This window comes from Kogia breviceps, chromosome 18 (assembly GCF_026419965.1).
Source record: "Kogia breviceps isolate mKogBre1 chromosome 18, mKogBre1 haplotype 1, whole genome shotgun sequence".
In the NCBI taxonomy this organism is placed as follows: domain Eukaryota; kingdom Metazoa; phylum Chordata; class Mammalia; order Artiodactyla; family Physeteridae; genus Kogia; species Kogia breviceps.
Window position 1 is genome coordinate 40,583,084 of NC_081327.1, and position 24,719 is coordinate 40,607,802.

Here is a 24,719-nt window from a genome sequence, read left to right on the forward strand (position 1 = left end):
TGAAATACCTGTGTCACAGTTCCCTGGAGTACCAGTTCTAGTGCAGATTTCCAGACTCCAGCTCCATCTTCTAGATCAGAAGCTCTTTGTGTGTATTGTGGGAATCTGCATGTAAAATAAGCTCTTCATTAATTCTGATGTTGACCCGAAGCTGGAGGTCTTCTGTTTATTGAGAGTGCCTTAACTCTCACCTGGAATTCTCAGAAAGCATCTTTGGGCCGAGCCTCTTGAGTTCTGGGGGCTTATCCTGACCATGCCAGAGATTTTTCAAGTTTGTGAATTACTATGATAGAAAATATGGATAAGCAGCTCTCCTCCCTGTAGTTTGGTGAACGCTTCTTAGTTGTCCCTGATGACAACTAAGGGAAAGTGCCAGGCATGATACCCTTCACATATACAGCAGGCATATACTTTCCCTTTCCCCGATTCCTCTCCCCAGTGTTACATCTGTGATCATTCCAATGTACAAATGTACGCAAGGTTATGTGAAGTATTGGACACATCTGAGTTGTTCTTGAGGAAAAAATCGTATGATGTACAACATGGTCAGTATGCTAGGACTATGGAATTACTGTGACAGGGCTAACTTTCGGCATTTTTAGTCCGAGATTCTTTACTGAAAATAAACATCTTTGAGATTTTTTCTGCCGTACAGGAGAATGACAGCTCATAGCTCTATTAAAATAGTTTAAAATGGGCCTGGATATTTGTTCCATCTGATAAAAGAATATATTTATGTATGTGAATATTCTCATATGTTGATGTTTATCATTATTAGCAGAAGTTTCTGACCGTCTTTTTATTTTTTTAGGTCATCCTATGCTGATATGCTGCATGACAAAGACAGGGTAAGTGTAGAAGGAAACTGTTAACTTGATGTGGTGTTTGAAACCTTCCATTACAAGAAGGTTAAAAACTTCCCCCAGGGGCATGATGTTAGAATGACACAGAGAGGCAGTACTGTGTAGTGATTGGGAAATCAGGAAGCTGGGTCCTACTTCCTGCTCTGTTATTGGCTTGAGCGTGACCTTGGAGAAAACATGGGACCTCTGCAGACCTCATTTATTAGAATTTACAATGAGTGGGCCATACTGTCTGATTTCCATGATTTCTAGATAAAAATACTTTAATTACACAGTTTCACCTTGTATAGTCAGTTTGTAATTTTAAAATAAAATCTCTAGAGGTCACTGCAGACTGTATTTTTAAAGCATATATGGCTTTCACTGCAGAATTACATTTCAGCTTTTGTCCTTTGTTTCATCTGAGTTTTCTTTGTCTGTGTGTAAATGTTACAGTTCTGGTCTTATGATGGCTAGCAACCCAGGATTTCCTGGCCTACCAGTGTGCTTGACTAGTCGGCTTCATGCAGATGGTTGAGAAGTTGGGAGGCTTGAAGGAGAAGGATGCAGGGCCACACTTTAAAACTGAGCAGTGTGGTAGGATGGGAATAAAACACAGACCTACTAGAGCATGGACTTGAGGATATGGGGAAGGGAAGGGTAAGCTGTGACGAAGTGAGAGAGTGTCAGGGACATATACACACTACTAAATGTAAATTAGATAGCTAGTGGGAAGCTGCAGCATAGCACAGGGAGTTCACCTCTGTGCTTTGTGACCACCTAGAGGGGTGGGATAGGGAGGGTGGGAGGGAGGGTGACACAAGAGGGAAGAGTTATGGGAACATATGTATATGTATAACTGATTCACTTTGTTGTAAAGGAGAAACTAACACACTATTGTAAAACAGTTATACTCAAATAAAGATGTTAAAAAAAAAAAACAACTGAGCAGTGCACTGCAGAAAGATCAGGGAACATGGCAGAACTGGTCATGAGGCTGTGTTGGTGGTGGTGTCTCCTTCACCCAGCCCTGGTTAACTGCTCAGCTTGCCTACTTCTTGGCAACACTATGACAGAAGGACCTCCTTCAGCACCATTAGTGTGTAGTGTGTAGGCTCCACGGGAGGGGCTAGGTGCCTCACTAATTTTCGTCAAATATCTGAGTGCCTTTGCTGAGCTGTTGGGGAATTACAGAACGTGGAACAAATATTGTTTCTGGCTTTTGACTAATGCTTTCTAGTTTAATGGTCTTCCTCTTGGACTCATGGGCCTGTGAGCCTCTCTGATTTTAGTGTCATCTCCAGTAAGGGTGCTTTTTGACCCAGCTTCCAGGGGATTTGGACAAATGGCATTGTCATCCATCTGGTCAGCCAAGCCAGATGGCGCCCTTTTCCTTATCTGAGCCTGTAGTTAGTTGGTCATCAAATTCTATGGTTCTTTCAACCCCATTGCCTGCTCAGCCATCATTTACTGGCGTTGGTCCCTCTTCTCCTTCCTCTATACAGCAGCCCAAGGGGTCTTTCTGAAATGCCCATCTGACCATGTTACTCCTCTGGTTAAAACCCTTCAGTGGCCTCTCCCTGCTTTTGAGGTAAAATTCAACTTCCTTGGTGGAACAATCCTGACTCTTCATTATTTACCTCTAACTTCTGTTCTCCCCTCCCCAGTTCTGCACATGAGGAAATGGAGTCAGAAGTTTCTGGTTAGTGACAGAGTCAAGAAAAACATATTTCTTTATGCTTTTGCCTGGTGCCTCGCATTTTGTTGTTTTATTTTATTTTATTAGTAAGGTTTTATTTATTATTTATTTATTTTTTTGGTTGCGTTGGGTCTTCGTTACTGCACGTGAGCTTTCTTTATAGTTGCAGTGAGTGGGAGCTACTCTTTGTTGTGGTGCACGGGCTTCTCCTTGCGGTGGCCTCTCTTGTTGTGGAGCACGGGCTCTAGGCGTGCGGGTTCAGTAGTTGTGACATGCAGGCTCGGTAGTTGAGGCTCACAGGCTCTATAGCACAGGCTCAGTAGTTGTGGTGCGCGCATTAGTTGCTCCATGGCATGTGGGATCTTCCTGGACCAGGGCTAGAACCCATGTCCCCTGCATTAACAGGCAGATTCCTAACCACTGTGCTACCAGGGAAGTCCTGTTTTAAAACACTTCCGTTATCCCATAAAATTATTTCCTGTTTGTTTGTAATCAATCCTGGTACCCAAATCCCTGGTTGCCCCCGCCCGCCAGGCAACCACTGATAGGTTTTCTGTCTCTATAGTTTTGCCTTTTCTAGAAATTTCATCTAAATGAACTCATACGATATATAGTCTTATGTGTCTTTCTCCCTTCATTCATCATTTGAGGGTCATTCATGTTGAATGTGTCAATATCCATTCCTTTTTGTTTTTTATTTTTCCGCCATGCTATGTAGCATGTGGGATCTTAGTTCCCCGAGCAAGGATTGTACCCACGCCCCATGCATTGGGAGCATGGAGTATTAACCACTGGACCTCCAGGGAAGTCCCAATATCCATTCCTTTTTATTGCTGAGTAATACTCCATTATGTGGATATACCATGTTTTATCCATTTACCAATTAACAGACATTTGGATTGTTTGCAGTTTTTGTCTATTTTGAATAGTTTTGTTGTGAACGTTCACATATAAGTCTTTGTGTGGACATGTTTTCATTTCTTTCAGAAAATGTATAAGAGGGACTTCACTGGTGGTGCAGTGGTTTAGAGTCTGCCTGCCAATGCAGGGGACACGGGTTCGAGCCCTGGTCTGGGAAGATCCCACATGCCGCAGAGCAGCTAAGCCTGTGCTCCACAACTACTGAGCCTGCGCTCTAGAGCCCACGTGCCACAACTACTGAGCCCAAGTGCTGCAACTACTGAAGCCTGCACGCCTAGAGCCCACGTTCCGTGACATGAGAAGCCACCACAGTGAGAAGCCCATGCACCACAACGAAGAGTAGCCCCTGCTCGCCGCAACTAGAGAAAGCCCGCGTGCAGCGACGAAGACCCAAGGCAGCCAAATATAAATAAATAAATAAATAAATTAATTAATTTTAAAAAACAAAACTACAAAGTTAAATAATGTACACTTAACATATAGACCCAGCAATTCTACTCTTAGACACTTTTTAAAAAAATTAATTTATTTATTTTTGGCTGCCTTGGGTCTTTGTCGCTGCGCGTGGGCTTTCTCTAGTTGTGGCGAGCAGGGGCTACTCTTCGTTGTGGTGCACGGGCTCCAGGCGCACGGACTTCAGTAGTTGCGGCACTCGGGCTCAGTGGTTGTAGCACATGGGCTCTAGAGCACAGGCTCAGTAGTTGTGGCGCATGGGCTTAGCTGCTCCACAACACGTGGAATCTTCCCGGACCAGGGCTTGAACCCGTGTCCCCTGCATTGGCAGGCAGACTCTTTTTTTATATATATAAATTTATTTATTATTATTTTTTTATTTATTTTTGGCTGTGTTGGGTCTTCGTTGCTGTGTGTGGGCTTTCTCTAGTTGTGGCGAGCAGGGGCTACTCTTCGTTGCAATGCGCGGGCTTCTCATTGCAGTGGCTTCTCTCGTTGTGGAGCACAGGCTCTAGGCACGTGGGCTTCAGTAGTTGCAGCACGTGGGCTCAGTAGTTGTGGCTCACAGGCTCTAGAGCACAGGCTCAGTAGTTGTGGCGCATGGGCTTAGTTGCTCCGTGGCATGTGGGATCTTCCCGGACTAGGTATCAAACCCTTGTCCACTGCATCGGCAGGCGGATTCTCAACCACTGCGCCACCAGGGAAGTCCGGCAGGCAGACTGTTAACCACTGTGCCACCAGGGAAGTCCCTAACTTTGTAGTTTTAATTTCCATTTTTTCTAATGGTTAATGATGTCAAACATCGTTTCATGTACTTATTTGCTATCCAAATATCTTTTTAGGTGTAGTCTAGGGTTTTAAACAGTAGGTAGGACTCTTGATAGATACTACCAATTGCCTTTTAAGAGGGCTCCAATAGTAGCTTTAAAGTTGGAAAATTAATTTTATTTATTTATTTTGTATACAGCAGGTTCTTATTAGTTATCTATGTTATACATATTAGTGTATATATGTCAATCCCAGTCTCCCAATTCATCCCCACCCACCCCCCACCCCCTGCCACTTGCCCCTCTTGGTGTCCATATGTTTGTTCTCTACATCTGTGTCTGTTTCTGCCCTGCAAACCGGTTCATCTGCACCATTTTTCTAGATTCAAAGTTGGATAATTAAAAAATGACAGCTAATTTAATGGGTGTTATTAATTTGGAACGTATGTGGGCCCTGGTTTACTGTTGAGGTTGCTGCTAATTAGGGTTCTCAGGTGATCAGCTCACTGAAACTCCCAGGCCAGGTCCCAGTCCCACTCTCTTTCTTGTTACCCCACAGGCACAGCTACACAAAGAAAACTGTGCCCTCCTGCTTTTTGGGAATATAGCGTATTTGATGTTCATTTTCCTAGTTCAACAGTTCTAACAATTGCCATCCTGTTTTTTTTTTTTGTGGTACGCGTGCCTCTCACTGTTGTGGGCTCTCCCGTTGCGGAGCACAGGCTCCGGACGCGCAGGCTCAGTGGCCATGGCTCACAGGCCCAGCCGCTCCGCGGCATGTGGGATCTTCCCGGACCAGGGCACGAACCCTTGTCCCTCGCATCGGCAAGCGGACTCTCAACCACTGCGCCACCAGGGAAGCCCCCATCCTGTTTTTTTTAACTTTTTTTTTCTTTCATCGTGGTAAAAAGCACATAACGTAAAATGACATACTGATTTTATCCAAAGCATAAATGCAGTTACTTTAGGAGTCAAATATTTCTGTGAGGCTTATTGTGAAAAATAGCAGTCCCAGGGCTTCCCTGGTGGTGCAGTGGTTAAGAATCCGCCTGCCAATGCAGGGGACACAGGTTTGTGCCCTGGTCTGGGGAAGATCCCACATGCTGCGGAACACCTAAGCCTGTGCGCCACAACTACTGAGCCCATGAGCAACAACTACTGGAGCTTGTGTGCCTAGAGCCTGTGCTCCGCAGCAAGAGAAGCCGCCTCAAGGAGAAGCCCCCGCTCTGCAACGAAGAGTAGCCCCCGCTTGCTGCAATTAGAGAAAGCCTGCATGCAGCAACAAAGACCCAACACAGCCAAAAAATAAATAAATAAAAAATAATTTCTAATAAGTAAATAAAATAAAGTTGGGTAAACAAAATACACACGCACACTCACAAAAACACACCGTTTTTTTTTTTAAAAAAAGGGACTTCCCTGGTGGCGCAGTGGTTAAGAACCCACCTGCCAGTGCAGGGGCCACAGTTTCGAGCCCTGGTCCGGGAAGATCTCACATACTGTGGAGCAGCTAAGCCCATGAGCTACAGCTACTGAGCCTGCACTCTAGAGCCCACGAGCCACAACTACTGAAGGCCGGGTGTCTAGAGCCCGTGCTCCACAACAAGCGAAGCCACCACAATGATAAACCCAGGCACTGCAACGAAGAGTAGCCCCCACTCACTGCAACTAGAGAAAGCCCGCACTCAGCAACAAAGACCCAACACAGCCAAAGATAAATAAATAAATAAATTTATTCTTTTAAAAAAAGCAGTCCCCTGGTGTATCATCCCCCAGACAGTACCTTTTAATGGTTACCCTCAGAGGCAACCTCATTTCTTTTCTTTGAGCTGTTTTATGTTTACTTCCAGATCTAAATAACTATTACCTATTGACTTCCCACTGTGAGAGCTGAGTGTCTGGTATTCTTTCAGCTCCTTCTTCCCACTCGTTTTCTGTTTGTCCCAATGTAGTTATAATTTTTGCTAAATTAATATTCAGTGTTTTAGTAGGCAAGTCACTTAAATTCTTTGTGCCTCTGTTTTCTCATCTGTAAAATAGGCATAACGATAATACCTCCTTTTGAAGGGTTGTGATGAGGTAAACGTAAATGTGCGCGTTAGTTAAAATCGTATGTTGACTTTATTAGGCATGTGTAAACACTGTTCACAGTTGAGCTATGTGATATACTTTGATTGCTTTTTCTTTCTTGAATAACTCTTTATTAATAATTATCTTATTTTTGCTTTGTTTTCTTTCTTTTTTGGCCACGCCTTGCTGCTTGCAGGATCTTAAGATCCCCAACTAGGGATCGAACCTGCATCCTCTGCAGTAAAAGTGTGGAGTCTTAACTACTGGACTGCCAGGGAATTCCCTTGCTTTGTTTTCTATGTACTCATCCTTTTATGCCCAAACTTTCTACCAGTAGTATAAATTTCCTTTCTGAAGGAAAGGTCAAAACAATCAGCTATTCTGTCAGTTTCATCTTCTTGGAGATTGTCTCTGGAATCATTTTGCCCTGCTCGAGTCTGGACTGGGTGCCTTCTAGACCTGCTGTGTATCTGTCATCCTGGGATTCTTGTTTATTGTCTGTAGACTTCCTTCATTCCTCTTTTTTTATTGGGTCCTCCATTTCCTGGATCCCATGTATTCCTCTTTGGTTCCCTCCCTCTTTGGTGAAGCTCATCCTTCCTCACTTTCCTGTGAGAGGGTTTGTGGGAAGTAAGGTTTTTGAGACTTGGCTTATCCAAAAACTTCTGTATTCTATCCTCACACTTAAGGCTGGATTCTAGTTTGGAAATCACTTCAGAATTTTGACATTATCACTCCATTTTCTTTTTAAGTCTAGTACTATTTTAAAGGCTTTGATATTTTTAAAGTCTAGTACTGTTCGAATTCTTTAAAAGAAACTTCTTGTTGTAACATAGACACACAAAACAGTATAAAATGTATATGTATAGTTTAAAGAAGAAGAATAAAACAAATGCTTATAGACTCACTACTCAGCTTAGGAAATGGAACATTACCATTACTCAGAATTCCTTATGTGTTCCTTGATTGCATTTGTTTTCCTCCTTCCAGAAGTTTCCACTGTCTTTAATTTTGTATCCGTTACTCTCATGCTTTTCTTTATAGTTTTACCACCTACTACATGTCCTTAAAACATAAATTCTTAGTTTTGCTGGTTTTTGAACTTTACACAATGGAGTCATAATGTGTTTATTCTTTGTGACTTGTCTTTTTGCTCAGCATTGTTTTTGAGATTCATCCATTTTGCATGTAGCTGTAAGTTCATTCATTTTCACTGCTGTACAAATTCCATTGTGTAAATACATCACTACTTACCCATTCTTCTGCTGATAGGCTTTGGGGTTGTTTCCAGCTTCTTTCTATTGTAAGTAGTGCTGCCTGGAACATTCCAGTAACTGTACCCTGGTGCATATGCATACTTTTCTCTAGGGTGTGTATACCTGGGAATGGAATTGCTGGCCATCAGCCATCAGGTGTGTTTAGCTCTACTGGGTAATGTCAGATTCTTTTCCAAACTAATCGTGCCAGTTTACATTCTCACGTCCTGTGTATTAACCAGTTTTTACATCTTTGACAATCTGGTAGAATTGAACTAGTCTCTCACTATAGTTTTAATTTGCATTCCCCTGATCACTACTGAATGTGAGCTTTTTTCATTTTTTGTTGGCTATTCATGTTTCCTCTTTTATGACCTAGTAATTTGTAGGAATTCTTTATATATTCTGGGTACTAACCATTTGTCAGTTATATGTATTGCTGGTCTCTTATTTTATGGGTTTTTTTTTCACAATACAAGTTCTTAAATTTAATGTCAAATTTATTTTATATTTTCTTTATTAACTGGTCTTTTTGTCTCATATTTAAGAAATCCTTTTGCCAAGTGTTTAAAAGCTATTGCTGATAATACTGAATTTCAGTGGTTTTTTATTTACTGATTTGGAATCCTGTAATCTCAGTTCTCTTAATTCTAATAATTATTTGTAGGTGTTTTGGGTTTTCTTCACACTCATATGTGATTAATAATTTTCTTTCTATCTAGATCTTATTTCATTTTTTCTTGTTCTAATGTGTTGGATAGAATCTCCAATATAATGTTCACTTCATCTGATTTTGGGGGAATTTATTTGCTAAAGATTGTTTTTAATATCCTTTAATCTCTTTTGTTTATTTATTTATTTATTCGGCTGTGTTGGGTCTTTGTTGCTACATGTGGGCTTTCTCCAGTTGCGGCGAGTCCGGGCTACTCTTCATTGCGGTGCGCAGGCTTCTCATTGCGGTGGCTTCTCTTGTTGCAGAGCATGGGCTCTAGGCGCACGGGCTTCAGTAGTTGTGGCACTCAGGCTCTAGGGCACTAGGGCTTCAGTAGTTGTGGCATATGGGCTTAGTTGCTCCACGGCATGTGGGATCTTCCCGAACCAGGGATCAAACCCGTGTCCCTGCATTGGCAGGCAGATTCTTAACCACTGCACCACCAGGGAAGTACCCCCCTGGTGGACTCTTTAATCTCTGCAGCATATATACTGATATCACCACCTCATCATTTGCCCTTCATTCCCAGATTTTGGTTACTTGTACTTCTTTTTCTTCCTTTACCATTTTTTTCCTTTTCTTTTTTGTACTGGTGTTACCAGAGGTTCATCAAGTTTTTAGTCTTTTGAAATAACTAAATTTTATATTTTTATATTTGTTCCCTAATTCATTGATTATTGTTCTTTATTATTATAGAAATAATAGAAAGTTCATCTACTCATTTGGAGTCATTCATCTACTCATTTGGAGTTTATTTTGCAGCCCTCTTTCTAATTTTTTAGGTGGATGCCAGTCTCATCTTTTGTCTTTTTTTAATGCATTTCTCTCCAAATATTGCTCTAGCCATCCCATGAGTTTTGATATATAGTTTAAAAAAAATTACTCAATTCTAGATTTTTTTTTTAATGCAGACCAAGCCCAGACATCAGGCCCAGCAGAGATCTGCATTTTTTTGTTTGTTTGTTTTTGTTTTTAGGCCTTGCCATGCAATTTGTGGAATCTCAGTTCCCTGACTAGGGATTGAACCTGGGCCACGGCATTGAAAGCCCAGAATCTTTACCACTAGGACACCAGGGAACTCCCTAGATATTTTCTAATTCCCTTTTGCTTTAGTCTTTTACCTGTAAGTTTAAAATTTCTTAATGTTCAAAACTCTTTTTTACTTTAGTTACATTTTTGTTATTGAAATTTCTAACTTGATTGTACTGTGGTCAGAGAATATTGCCCTTTTGATACCAGTCCTGTATCAAAATGTAGTCCTGTATTAGTTATTTTCTACTGTATAACAAATTATCCCCAAATTTAATGGCTTAAAGAGTTATCTCACTTTTAAAAAAAATTAATTTATTGTATTTTTGGCTGCTTTGGGTCTTTGTTGCTGTGTGTGGGCTTTCTCTAGTTGTGGTGAGAGGGGGCTACTCTTCACTGCAGTGCACAGGCTTCTTATTGTGGTGCCTTGTCTTGTTGAGCACGGGCTCTAGGCGTGCAAACTTCATTAGTTGTGGCATGCGGGCTCAGTCATTGTGGCTCTTGGGCTCTAGAGTACAGGCTCAGTAGTTGTGGCACGCAGGCTTAGTTGTTCCATGGCATGTGGTATCTTCCCGGACCAGGGCTCGAACCTGTGTCCCCTGCATTGGCAGGCAGATTCTTAACCACTGTGCCACCAGGGAAATCCATATCTCACGGTTTTTGTGGGTCAGAAATCTGGACTCAGCTTAGCTTGAGTTCCCTGCCTCTGGGTCTTTTATAGGCTGTGATCAAGGTGTCAGCTGGTAGGGGAGTCATCTTAAGGCTCAACTTAGGTGAATCCACTTCTGGGCATTTGACCTCTTTTTAAAAATATTTATTTATGTATGTATGTATGTTTGGCTGTGTCAGGTCTTAGTTGCAGCACGCGGGATCTTTGTTGTGGCATGTGGGCTTCTCTCTAGTTGTGGCCCGTGTGCTCAGTAGTTGCAGCGCATGGGCTTAGTTGCCCCTCAGCATGTGGGATCTTAGTTCCCTGACCAGGGATTGAACCCGTGTCCCCTGCATTGGAAGGTGGATTCTTAACCACTGGACCACCAGGGAAGTCCGTGTTTGGCCTCTTAATATTGCTTACTGACCTGGCAAGGTCATCAGTGCATTTAAACAGATTTACATATATTTAACCCATCATTTTTAGTTATTTTCAACAGAAGGGTCAGGGTACTTAATCAGCCAAACTGTTATAGAGAAAAAAAATGTGTCTGCTTAAGCTACTAAGGACGTGAACTAAAATGAAGAAATGATTTTGCGAGAGGAAAATATTTTTTAGCCCAGGAAGCTGTATGAATTAGAGTCCAGTGAGGAGACCAAAAGCAACGTTACATATTTCAACAGAGGGAATTTAATAGAGGGAATTGGTTACACAGGTGTGTGAGGGCTGGGAGACACCAGGGTAGCCTAGTGATAGTAATTGCAGGAAGCAGTCCCCTTTCCTAGGGCGGGGGACACAAAGGGAGAAGACTGGGGTTTCCAGAACCTAGATGTGTGGAGCAGAGGTCCTGTGAGGCTAGTGCTCAGATCTCTGAGAGGAATCTGCTTGAGTGCTGCTGCTTGCTCTGAAGGGCCCCAGGAGAGCCCTTATGTGGGAAGGAACAAGCTTTCTCCTTTCTCCTACCTTCCAGTCACCCCTCTAGTTCCCCTGTTGTCCAGTCCTAACAGCTGGAAAGAGGAGAATGTAGTTTGCAGAGCCCTAGCCCCAGCATGTCTAAGCAGAGTATAGAAGAGTGGATGTGAAGGGGATAGACAGTCGTGTAATTTAAGAGGTTGACCCAGTGCCCCTGGAGCCTCAGGAGGCCTGCCCAGCTCAGCCAGTGTAAGTCACAGAGGTTACAGGGTCATGACTTAAACTGCCGCTGCCAACCATGACTTCAGAACTTCACAAAGCACTTATTTATAATAACTGGTATGAAATAACAGCAGTTTCTCCCTTTTTCTTAGAATATGAAATATTACCAAGGTATCCGGGCTGCTGTGAGCAGGGTGAAGGACAAAGGACAGAAGGCCTTGGTTCTTGACATTGGCACTGGCACAGGACTCTTGTCAATGATGGCTGTCACGGCTGGTGCTGACTTCTGCTATGCCATTGAGGTGAGGCACACTCGTCACATGTGTGTCCTGTGTCCTATGTGGGAAGTCCTTTGTGTCCCTTGCACTCTGCCCATCTGTTTGTTCACAGTCAGACATTCATGGAGTGTTCACTCCATGCCAAGCACAGGGCCAGGTTCGGACAACACAGAGATGAATCAGACACAGTTCCTTCCTCCAGGAGCTCATTTTCTTCCCTGAAACAGCGGTTCTCAGCCTTGGCTGCATGTCAGAATCACTGAGGAGCTTTAAAAAAGCTAATGTCTAGTCAGTCGTTGTCATGTCCTCCCCCCACCTACCCATTTTGATTATTATTCTGAGATGTGGCTTGGGCATTGGGATTTTTGAATGTGCACCAAAGTTGAGATTACGACCTTAAAGGTCCCCACAGAGCCAGCCATCTTACTACATTTACCAGTAGTTCTGCAGTCTGCCATTTCTTTCCTTTAATAAAACATTAAACATATATTATTTTTCTGATAATGTAAATAATACACATCCTTATATGAGATTTGGTAAATATAAAATAAAAAGTGTGTTAACTCAAAGTTAACCATTGTTAAAATTTTGGTGTATTTTCTTCCAAGATTTTGGGAAAGGGGCATGTATTTAAGCACTTTGCCCTACAAAATTTGGTTCATATGGTGATTAAGTTGCAGATAACAAAGTCCCAAAATAACAGTGGCTTAAACAGATAGAAGTTTTTTGCTTTCTTACATGAAGTGTAGAGGTCAGTATTCTGGGTGTTCTACCCAGACTCCTTCCAGCTCCCCTGCCACCCCTTGCTTACAGGGTGGCCCTCATGCTTATGGTCTAAAAAGGTAGTCATTTTAGGCTGAGGGAATACCATGGTGTGTTTGGGGAAGTGTCATCCAGAGTTGTGGCAGCGGGTTGTCATGGTAGAAAAACCCAGAAAGGTGGATTATAGCTAGACTCTGGAAGACCTGAGTGTCTCAGTAAAGACTTTTAACTCTAATATCTTGAGTTAGGTGTTCTTAACCTGAGGTAAGAATAATGGGCTTCAGGTCTCCATAAAAGTCCTGAGAGGGGTGCGTGCACAGGTGCGTGCAATTCTGTACACTTGCCTCAGGATTTCATTAAATTGATTAAGAGCTATTTCTTTGCCTTTGTGGGAGTCTTTGAGCTGATAAAAAGAAATCAGTGTAGGCTCAACTAGATTTTTCTCTTTTTAAAATTTTCTTCCAGAAACATTTTAATAAAAATTGACCATTTCCAAGAAACACCCAGTGCATGCCCACCAATAAAAGGGAACCATAACAAAATAGAAAGTTTACCATATAGCTATGATTTAAAGAAAAAAAAAACTAGTGCACACTCAACCACACCAGCAAAGTCAAATATTAAAGTTACATTCTTTCCTATGGGCTATGATTAGGACTCTGAAGGGACTGAAATAAAACTTAATACAAATGCTGAACTATTCGGGTCAAAGAACCTCTACAGAAGCATCTGACCTCAAAGGCATTCCAGTTTGAGACTCAATTTCAGAGTAAGGCATAACAAATGAACACAAGACATACAGCATGAAAGGAGGGGTTCTGTAATTCCCAACATACTCTGAACCTGATAGAACAAACCTAAGTGGGTTTTTTGTTGTTGTTGTTGTTGTTGTTGTTGTTTTTGCGGTACGTGGGCCTCTCACTGTTGTGGCCTCTCCTGTTGTGGAGCACAGGCTCCGGACGCACAGGCCCAGCAGCCATGGCTCATGGGCCCAGCCACTCTGCGGCATGTGGGATCTTCCCGGACTGGGGCACGAACCCATGTCCCCTGCATCGGCAGGTGGACTCCCAACCACTGCGCCACCAGGGAAGCCCTAGGTTTTTTTTTTTTTAATTATTATTTTTCTTTAAACAATTGCCAAGACTGGAATCAAAGATAAATAGAAAGCACAACAGTTTTGCTCTGGTTTTTTGTTATTCAGATTTTTAAAAAATATATATATATATTTTTACAAATACAAATTAAACATGAAAAAACTACTTCAAAAAAAACCTAACAGTTCAAGAAAAGCTTATCAGTTGCATTCTAGACATTTAAAACCTATTTCACAATTTAAATTTCAGTGGTAAAAGCAGTAGGTTTTGGAACTGTTTTGTGACCACGTATCCAAAGAAAAACTCCACTAGCACCTTTTATTCAGTTTTTAACCATACCAGAGAGAATCTGAGTTGTCAATTTTTCCAACAGCAATTTTTCCACACCAGAAGGTAGTCATGACTCTCAAAGAAGAGGCAGTTTGTGTTCTTACTGCCTTAAAAGTGTTTATCAAGTCCTGTAATTCTCACAGGCTTTTGAAACATGTAGAAAATAAGTTAGAAATATTCCAGTGAATGAAACATACCAAATGTCAGTAATAAGCAAGACACATTCGTTTGGGGAAACTGTTAAAAAGAAAACCAGTCTGTATATGCAAATAAAACAAGGAAATGCAGTCTTTTTTTTTTCTTCTTTAAAAATCTGTTTTTCCTAAAATATCATTCCACAAAATTGGAAGTGAAGGACTAAAAGGTGGCGGGGTTGGGGAGAGAGGGGGAAGGAGCACACACCGTTAATACAAAAAGTAAAATTGTACAAGCATAAGCAGTGTATCATAGACTAGAATCAGATTCCAAGATACCAAAAGTTGGCTGAAGAAATTCACCATTCTGTGGGAGCTAGGGTTTGTACTGCTGCCTGAAGATCGGTGAAGAGCAATTCACTGCCTTGGAGCAGTGCCCGTTCCCACTCTAAATCCTAAATTCACATTTAAATAGCTATATATGGCTACTGTATTAGCGCAGGTGTAGAAATTGAGCAGGATGAGGACTGAGAAAGCTGTGGGTTGGCAGCTAGGAGGTTATTGGTGACCCCCCTTTAGGTGATATTTTCAGGAGAGTAAGGTTGAGGAATGGATGGAATATAAGAAATCACAGACATCGACTGTAGGCTTCTCTTTTAGTACATTTGAAAAGGAAGGAATATTGGGGGAAGGTGCATTGGTTACAGTGGTTTCTGTGGCAAATGCCTTGAAAACAAAGCATGGTCCTGGCTTCCTCTCTTTCTTTCTCCTTTTTAAGGGCAAAAAGAACTTTCCCAGGAATCTCTAGCAGACCTCTCTTTAGGTATCATTGGCCAGAATAAGGTTAAATGCCGTTTAACTTACCTCATTGACCTTAGACCAGATAGGTGCACCACTTGAAAGAAGGTCAGTTCCCCAAACTGATTTGAGGGCCGGGGGAGGACACAGAATGATGTTGGGAAGTCAGCTTCAGGGTTCATTCCAGATAGTGTTTGGGGTGAGTTCTTGAGTTCTTGGTGGCTGAGGAGGAGGCTGTGAATGACAGAGCCTGAAGGGTCAGTGGAGGAAATGAATGATAAGTCAAGAGGCAGGAGGGCTGAGAGGATGGTGTGAGCTTGTGATACTTTTGGGGTGGAGGTAAACTGATTGGTGAGAACTGAGGGTTTGAGGCCCTCAAACTATGAATACATCAAAACCATCAAGCCAGAGCTTAGAAATAATTTGAAACAGATTGTGAAGATTTTTTTTCCTAGCTGAGCACATATGCATTCTTTATAGAAGAATATAGCATTTCCCTTTTGACTATAATAAAAGAAATACATGATCATGGTAGAAAATATGGGTGATGCAGAAAAGGTCTCAGAAAAAAATGGAAATCTTGTCATCGTGACCAGGCACTTTATCATTTTCAAAAATTTCCTCTCTCTGTGTGTGTCTGCATGTGCATCTGTATGTTTTATGCAGTGACGTGGTTGGAGCTGTGCAATCTGAATTGGGCAGGCTGGAAAGTAAGAGTTGGAGAAACTTATGTTTAGGGACATGTGAAAGGTTCAGGGAAGACTTCTGTAGGGGGTGGATTTGTGCTGCCCTGGAAAGTTGGGTTTGCTTTGGCAGGTGGGGGTAGGGCAGGGAAGGCTCAGGCTTGCCTCCTGCACAATGAGGACATCCGCATGGCTGTAGCATTGTGTGTGTGTTGTGTGTTGGGTGTGTGTTGTGTGTGTGTTGGGTGGAGGGTGTGGGAGAGGAGTAAGGCTGGGTAAAGTAAGGTGGTTCACATTTTGGAGGGCCTCAAATACCGTAAGAAAATATAGGCTGTTTTCTGCTAGCAGTAGGGATTTGAGACAGTTTTGAGCAGGAGGGTAACCTGCTCACACTTAACATCTACTACAGTTACAGTCTCACTTCCCTCTAGAGAGCACATACACTTCCTGTCCCAGGTCACAGATCATGGTTTTGTGAGGCTAGTCCCCTTTCTGGTTCCCTCTAGCATAGCACTGACACCTGCCATCCTTACTAGGTAGTGCAGCCTCCTTGGGAGCCCCCTGCATCCCTCCTGTGCCTGGCATGTAATGGGAAGGCCCAGCTGCAAGTTAAACCCAGAGGAATCTCATCCTTTTGTATTCATTTCCAAGACACACGTTTGGAGAAGTATTTAAGTTACATAGATGAAGTCTTGTTTATTTATCAAATGAACCCAAATCAGCCCAATGAAGTACTTTGCCTGTATCAAATGGTAACAAAGGTACATTTTGTGTATTCAGGAAGAAATTGGAGGCCTCTTTTATTTCAAGTCATAGGACCAGAATCAAGGCATATCTTGGGTTTTAGGATGTTATTTAATTAATTGCTCATTTTTACTTGGGTTTTGTCTCTAATTTTTAGGTTTTCAAACCTATGGCTGATGCTGCTGTGAAGATTGTGGAGAAAAATGGCTTCAGTGATAAGATTAAGATTATCAACAAGCATTCCACTGAGGTGACCGTAGGGCCAGGTAAGATCAACACATCCTGTGTCAAAAGCTTTACTTGCTCTTGTAGGAGAGAGGAAAAGGTTTATTCCAGTGTGTGGAATAGATGTACCCAGGTAATCACAGGGACTGGGGCCTCTCCATGTACTTATCTGAAGATAAGCACTTTGCTTTTCTGTTAGTTTATTTCTCTACTAGTTAAAATAAATCAGGAATGAGTAAACCAGAGCTGATCAAGTATAAGAGTGGTGATGCAAACAAATGAAACCTTTTGCTTAAGCAAGTTGGAATTCTTATGTGGTTCAATTTGTCTGAGTTTTGAGTTTTATGAGACAGAAGTAAAACTAAGTTGATAGTAGAAAGAGGTTTGCTTAGTTCTGATATCCTGTCTCAGTATCTAGTGTGAGAGATTTTCCTGTGTAGCTCGGTCTCTCCAGGTTTTCAGAATATTTTTTGTAGTTTAGGAATTTGAATCAGACTTCTAACTTTTCACATGCCACTGATACCGGAAGAGCACAGTGGACAGGAAGCTTCTAGGGGACTTCCCTGGTGGCACAGCGGTTAAGAATCCGCCTCCCGGGCTTCCCTGGTGGCTCAGTGGTTGAGAGTCCGCCTGCTGATGCAGGGGACGCGGGTTCGTTGCCCAGTCCGGGAGGATCCCACATGCCGCAGAGTGGCTAGGCCCGTGAGCCATGGCCGCTGAGCCTTCACGTCCAGAGCCTGTGCTCCACAACGGGAGAGGCCACAACAGTGAGAGGCCTGTGTACCGCAAAAAAATAAATAAAAAATAAAATAAAATAAAGTAAAATAAAATAAAAGAATCTGCCTGCATGCGGCGGACACAGGTTCAAGCCCTGGTCCAGGAAGATGCCACGGAGCAGCTAAACCCATGTGTCACAACTACTGAGCCTGTGCTCTAGACCCCGCGAACCACAACTGCTGAGCCCGTGAGCCACAATTACTGAGCCTGTGTGCCACAACTACTGAAGCCTGTGCACCTAGAGCCCATGCTCTGCAACAAGAGAAGCCACTGCAATGAGAAGTTTTTGCACCGCAACGAAGAGTAGCCCCTGCTCGCCACAACTAGAGAAAGCCCGCAACTAGAGAAAGCCTGTGTGCAGCAACAAAGACCCAGTGCAGCCAAAAATAAATAAATAAATAAATTTATTTGTTTATTTAAAAGAAGAAAAAAAAGAAAAGAAGTATCTACCTAAAGTCAACATTTTTCTCCCATTTGAAAAACATTTTTTATGGAGAATCGGAAACATTTACAAAAGAAGGGATTAGTATACCCTTTATTTATTTTTAAAGCATAACATACATATAGAAGAGTGCACAGATCATCCCATTTTTAATCAACATTATTGGGGTATAATTCATGTAAAGTGGATGCACCTATTTGAAGTGTATAGTTTGAGTTTTAACAAATGTAAACACACTTGTAACCACTTCCACCATCAAGATACTAGAATGTCTCCATCACACTCAGAGATTCCTCATGACCCTTTGCAGTCATTCCCCCCCATATCCCTGGCCCTAGGCACCCACTGATCTGCTTTCTTCAATATAGATTAGATTGGCCTTTTCTAGGATTTTGAGTAAGTGAAATTGTACAGTGTGTACTCTTTTGTGCTAGCTTTCTTTTCTGTAGCACAGTGCTTTTGAGTTTTTGTCTACAGTGTTTTATGTAAAAAGCATTCATTTCCTTCTGTTACTGAGCAGCACTCCATGTGTGTACATCCCATAATCTGTTTATCCCTTCACCTATTGATGCACATGGGTAGTTTCTTGGATAGGTCTCTAGGTTCACTGATCTTTTCTTTTGTGGTGTCTGATCTGCTGTCAAACATATCTAGTGAACTTTTCATTTCTGATACTGTATTTTTCATCTCTGAAAGCTCCCTTTGATTCTTTTTTACAACTCCTATTGTTCTATATGTTCATGTGTTCCTTTAAATAGTTAACATATTTATATTAGCTGTTTTAACATCCTTCTTTTCCACTGCCTCTCTCTGTCTTCTCTGGGTTTGTTCTATTGACTAATATTTATCCTGGTTTTGGGTCCTGTTTTCCTTCTTTGTGTGTCTAGTAATTTTTATTTGAATGTTGTGTATATTGGGAGATTGGCATTGCTAAGTGCTGAGTTTTGTTTTCTTCCCTTAAAAGCTTTGTCTGGCATGCAGTTGGGTTTCTTGCAGATCAGTTTGATCCTTTTAAGGCTTGTTTTTAAGCTTTGTTGGAGCAGTGTTAGAATAGCTTTAAGACAGGTTTTCTCAACTGCAGCACTGTTGACATTTTGGGCCTGGTAATTCTTTGCTGGGAGAGTTGTCCTGTGCATTGTGGGATGTTTACCAGTGGCCTCTAACCGGTAGAAGCCCATAGCACCTCCCTCCCCTACACCATTTGTGTCAACAAAAAATGTCTTCAGACATTGCCAAATGTGCCAGGTGTGTGTAGGGGGGTGGGGGCAAAGCTCTTCCTATTGAGAACCCTTGTTCTAAGCCTGCTTTAGCCATACTAGTACAGCATGACCTTTCTGGGGTCTCTGCTGAGTGCCTGGGCGCTGGCTAATCAGAACTAGAATGTTTCTTAGTCCTCTGAGCTCTGCCAGTTGTTCAGCTTATAGCTACGTGGTCATCCTTTGCCCGGCCTTCTAGAGGCGTAGCCTGTGTGTGTGTGAATATAGTCAGCAAGAGACATGAGGGGAACCCTCTGCAGATTTCTGAAGCCCTTTTTCTGTGTAACTTCCTGTCCGGCTCTCTCCCTGAAGTGTAACCTCCTCCACTCCCTTGAATTCTTTGCTATCTCCTTATTCAGCAAGACACTTTGCTTGGCTTCTCACTCTGTGTACCAAGTACCATGGTCTGGAAAGTGACTGCTGGCTGGAAGCCAGGGCAGTAGTAGGGGTCACTTTGTTTCCCATTGTTCAGCATCTAAAACCACTTGTTTCATATATTTGCCAGGTTTTCTAGTTGATTATGGTGGTGGATAAGTCTGATCCCAGTTACTGCATTTTGGCCCGAGATCTTGAGAGTGCGGAGACTCACCTGCCGAGCAGCCTTTGCCGTGTCACTCTCTCTGTGCTCTGCCCTGTGCCTCCTCCAGGCTGTGTGTTGTTCACACCAGGCCCCTCATATGTTTCTTAATATTTTTCTATGTAGTGCTTATGATTACAATAATGAAGTAATTAATGTAATTATGTATTTAATGTCTGTATCCCCACACAGCTGAAGCATCCTGAGCCCATGGACTGTGTAGTCTTATTAATTATTCCATTCCATAACTTGGCACAGGGCCTGGCACATGAAAGAATTCAGTCATATTTGTTTAGTGAGTTGATTGTCAGCTTTGCTTGGTCCTTAACCCCTTGTAAATGGGACTTTGTTTCTACTTCTTCAACTTGACAAGTGGCTTCCTCGCTGCCCAGGCTGATGGTCTTTTCCCTGCTTTACAAACACTGCAGCTTTGGAACTTCTGCCGTTCAGTCCTTCTGAAAACTCTCCCTTCCCAGGCCTCAGTGACGTCTCCCAGTCTTGGTTCTCCTTTGCAGCTTCCTTTTTGCTCCCAAATGCATATTTCCAAGCTTCTGTTCTGAACCCTTTTATAAAATGGCATCTGAGTTTGTTGCCTATTCCCCAGAGATGGATTACATGCTGAGACATGTAACAGCCGACTTGGGGTGGCATTTATTCATTCATCCAGTCATTTGGTGAAGACTTCTGAGGCACCTGGAGTAACTGCCCCTCCTCTGGCTCCCCCTGCACTCTCTGTACCCTTCTACATTAGTACTCACAGGCCCTCAAAAAGTATTTGTTGAAAGTCATTAAATCATAAAGCTTTATTTTTTTTTTATTTTTTATTTTTTTTAAAAGCTATGTTTTATTTATTTATTTTTAAATTTTTATTTATTTATTTTTTTGCTGTATGCCGGCCTCGCACTGTTGTGGCCTCTCCCGTTGCGGGGCACAGGCTCCGGACGCGCAGGCTCAGCGGCCATGGCTCACGGGCCCAGCCACTCCGCGGCATGTGGGATCCTCCCGGACTGGGGCACGAACCCGTGTCCCCTGCATCGGCAGGCGGACTCTCAACCACTGCGCCACCAGGGAAGCCCATAAAGCTTTATTTTTGAAGCAGGTTTGGGCAATAAATCATTTTAAGTTACATTAATGGCTTAAAATTTTTTCAGAAGATAGAATTGGTAGGGCTTGGTGATTGATTAGTTGTAGGGTGGCGAAAAGGGAGGAATCAAGAATTTAGCTAACATTTGCTGACTGTTACTGGGTGCTCAGCATTGTTCTAGGCACTGGGGTGCAGTGGTGAACAGGCCAGTCAGGGTTCCTGTTCTCCTGGAGCTGGTCAGTGGTGCCCAGGTTTCGGGACTGTGTGACTGGTAGTGTCGTTCATTGAGAAGAAATGTTGGACAGAGAAGCAGGTGTGTGCAAGTGGGGTGCTTGGCTTAGTATGGGACAGTGTATTTCAGTTGGAGTTTGGCATGATATCAGAGAGGATGGGCAGTGACCCGGGAGGATGGTCTCTGTGCCAGGAGACAGAAGTTTCTTCTCAGCCTCCTTTCATGTTGTGCTGCCATTGAGAACACGTGTACTTCATAGGAACTGGATAGGTTTTACCTTTGTTATTTGAAACACCACCAGGTGAAGCAGATCTTGTAACCTACCACTCTTTTACAGATGAGGTGACTTATGGTCAGGACTGAGGGTTCAAGGCTAGAAAGTGGGATCCAGGCCCAGCTCTCTCTGACTCAAGGTTCAAGCTCTCTCTACTGCGTCCTTCTTTGAACCTCTTAATGCTGCTCTTTTCTTGCTTTCATCTGTGATACTTGTCTTCTGTGTAGGGAAGATGAGTGGGCTTTGTCAAATTGTAATTCATGAGCCATTAGGAGTGTTTACAGTTAATTCTCCATGATGAATACCCCTTCCAAAGTCAGTTTTATCTCGGCTCATTAAAAATTGTAATTGTAGGGGGCTTCCCTGGTGGCGCAGTGGTTGAGAGTCCGCCTGCCGATGCAGGGGACACGGGTTCATGCCCCGGTCCGGGAAGATCCCACATGCCGCGGAGCAGCTGGGCCCGTGAGCCATGGCCGCTGAGCCTGTGCGTCCGGAGCCTGTGCTCCGCAACGGGAGAGGCCACAACATTGAGAGGCCCGTGTACCACCAAAAAAAAAAAAAAAATTGTAATTGTAGAAGTAACATTACTTTACATTATATTACAGGTATTAAAAAAATAGAGTTAACAGAAAGACCTTCCATAATCCTACTGTCCTTAAAAAACTGTTATTTGGGGGATTGTTTGGTAGCAAGAAACTAACTTGATTAAGGGGGATTTAGTGTAAGGAACTGGGGTTTCTGAATCCCGGATCTCAGTTGTATCGTTGGGTATCAGTGGAATCAGCTTGTCTCTTGCTTTAGTTTTCTCTCCCTCTCTGCAGCCTAGAAATATCTGAAGTACCAGCATTCAGTTTTTGCTTTTCAAATAATTTTTGCTAATTTAATAGTTAATAGTTTAACTGTTTGTATCTCTAATTGCTAATAAGAATGAAAATTTTTTCATGTATTTGCTTGATTTGCTTTCTGTTTTGAATTGTCGATTTTTATTTTTGCTTGGTTTTCTTCTTGGGTGTTTGTAGTTTTCTTATCAGTTTTACAAGTCCCTTGCAATATTAAACATACAGAAAAATTGATAGAGTAGTACGGTGAACACCCCTGTTCTCTTAATCAAGACTTAGTCACTCATTAGCATTTTGATGTATATGTGTTACGTCAATGTGGATTTTATTTTATTTTTTTTGCTGAACCATTGAAAAGTCAGTTGCAGACATGATGACACTTCTAAATACTTCAGCATATGTGTGTGCTTTCAATTTTAGTGACCTATTAACCTTTTATCTTTTACATATTTGCTGTTAATATTTGTTCCAATCTGTTGCTTGCTTCTGACTCTTTCCTTTTGCTTCTCAGGTGGTGACATGCCATGCCGTGCCAACATCCTGATCACGGAGCTGTTTGACACGGAACTGATTGGGGAGGGAGCATTGCCCTCCTATGAACACGCACATAGGCATCTCGTGCAGGTAGGGGACTGAGGGCCTCCTTCAGGCAAATTGCTGTGATCTTAGTTGACTCACACAGCTCTCATTGACACACCACGCTCCACATAGCCCGAGCCCTCAGTACCTCTCTGTATACCTTAGGGCACCCTTTGATTCCTATGAGATTCTGATTGTCCTCAATTATGACTTCTGTGCCTCTCGAATGCCAGGTCTTAGTAGGTTAGAGTCAAAAGACTAGAAACGATCTTCAAATTCAATTCAGCAAACATTCTTTGAATGTCACCTGTGTGTAAGGTGTTCTAGCATCCAGGGAGAAGTATAAGCCATTCTTCTTGCTTCTACATCCACACTAGTCAGCAGTGGTAAGGACTTGATGGGCCAGATGGAGAGGTAGGCAGAAGCACCACTGACATTTGGTTTAGGGCTGGTGGAAAAGGTCAAGGGTCAGGAAGGAGATGAGGGCATGTGTGGAGAGGGTGTAATTTGGAAAGGCACTGAGGAAAAGGAGAGATGTCCCAGGTGGAGGACCTGTTTGGTAGGTCAATGGGAACACCAGCCTAAGGTGCTTGTAAGCTAATGTGGAGAATGGGGTAGAGGATTGAAGACCTTGAATGCCAGGCTGTTCCAGATGAAGGAGTTTGGGTGGTGATAATCTTTGGCAGTTTTTTTTTTTTTTAAATAAATTTGTTTGTTTTTATTTTTGGCTGTGTTGGGTCTTCGTTGCAGTGCACAGATTTTTCTCTAGCTGCGGTGAGCGGGGGCTACTCTTCGTTGCAGTGCACAACTTCTCATTGTGGTCGCTTCTCTTGTTGTGGAGCATAGGCTCTAGGCACACAGGCTTCAGTAGTTGGGGCTTGTGGGCTCTTGAGCGCAGGCTCAGTAGTTGTGGCACATGGGCTTAGCTGCTCCGCAGCATGTGGGATCTTCCCAGGCCAGGGCTTGAACCCGTGTCCCCTGCATTGGCAGGCAGATTCTTAACCACTGCGCCACCAACAGTTGTTTTGAGAAGTAAGAGATATACTGAAAATGTTAGCTCAGAGATGTTGGTCTTGCTTTTTTATGAACATAAACTGGGAGGTGGAGATTCAGAGGCAAAGGCCGGCTGGGGAGGTGTGAGTGTTTGCTGCTGCTTCTGGCAACTGCCATGTGGGCACTGTTCACATGAGCCCGTAACTGTCTTAGCCCGGGATTCTTTTGAGGGGTACTTAGTACCCCTGGAATGAGGAAGGGGGCTCCTTCCAAGGCATTTGGGGCCAGCGTCCACATTACTCATGTGGTCAGCATGTGATGGTGATCGTCCTCCAGCTCCCCATCCTGCGTGAGATTTCTCGTCATCTCCAAGATGCAAAATTCTTCCTAGTAACTTTGGTAGAAATTATTTCTATTTCTCCACATTAAAACCATCAATTAGATGAATCCCTGAAATAGAGAACAAGGATATTTAGAACTATGTTAATGTTGTCTAGTTTGTGTTTCTCTAATTCATCTAGTAATTAAAAGGTGCACTGGCAGCCGTCCTCAGCTTCCTCTCCCAGCTGGCCCGTAGCAGCCAGGTGTGCACTGTCCACTCTAATCACTGTCCCCATCTGCCCAGCCCGAGTCTCAGCTTGAAGGAGCTATGGCGGCACACAGTCTCCATTACCCTGTCCCTTTTCCTGCCACATTGGACGTCATGGAACTGGGGTGCTGGAGTGTCTGACAGATAGTCCATGTGGTATTACAGTGACCCAGGAATTGATCTCAGAAGACACATTTATTGGTGCCTTCATTTTGCAGGGCCCTTTTCTGAGTACCAAGAATACGTGGGTGAGCTCCTGGGGAGGCAAGTAGGTGGGCAGGTGGTCACAGTACAGTTTGAGGTCCACGCTGATGGTGGTTGGTGGAGTGAGGTCCTGCCCACTCTGGTGGGAGAAGGTGGGGAGGTGGGGGAAGATGAAGCATGAGCTGAGTCAGTCTTGAGAGTGAGAAAGTTTGGCCTGGCAGTTGGGGGGAGTCGTGGCAGAGGAGGTCAGCCTGCACAAAGATGTGAAGATGAGTCAGATTATGGGTGTGTGG

The 24,719-nt window shown here is 43.0% G+C and overlaps 1 protein-coding gene across 3 annotated transcripts in view; it reads left to right on the forward strand.

The window, feature by feature from the left end:
- The window catches only part of PRMT7 (protein arginine methyltransferase 7), a 49,547-nt gene that overhangs the window by 5,534 nt on the left and 19,294 nt on the right, over window positions 1-24,719 (forward strand). For all 3 annotated transcript variants that reach the window (XM_059044834.2, XM_067019753.1, XM_059044840.2), the window contains exons 3-6: window positions 812-848; window positions 11,685-11,834; window positions 16,513-16,621; window positions 22,573-22,685. In XM_059044834.2, coding sequence (XP_058900817.1) covers window positions 812-848; window positions 11,685-11,834; window positions 16,513-16,621; window positions 22,573-22,685 — 409 coding nt within the window. The remainder of the gene's footprint in view (window positions 1-811; window positions 849-11,684; window positions 11,835-16,512; window positions 16,622-22,572; window positions 22,686-24,719) is intronic.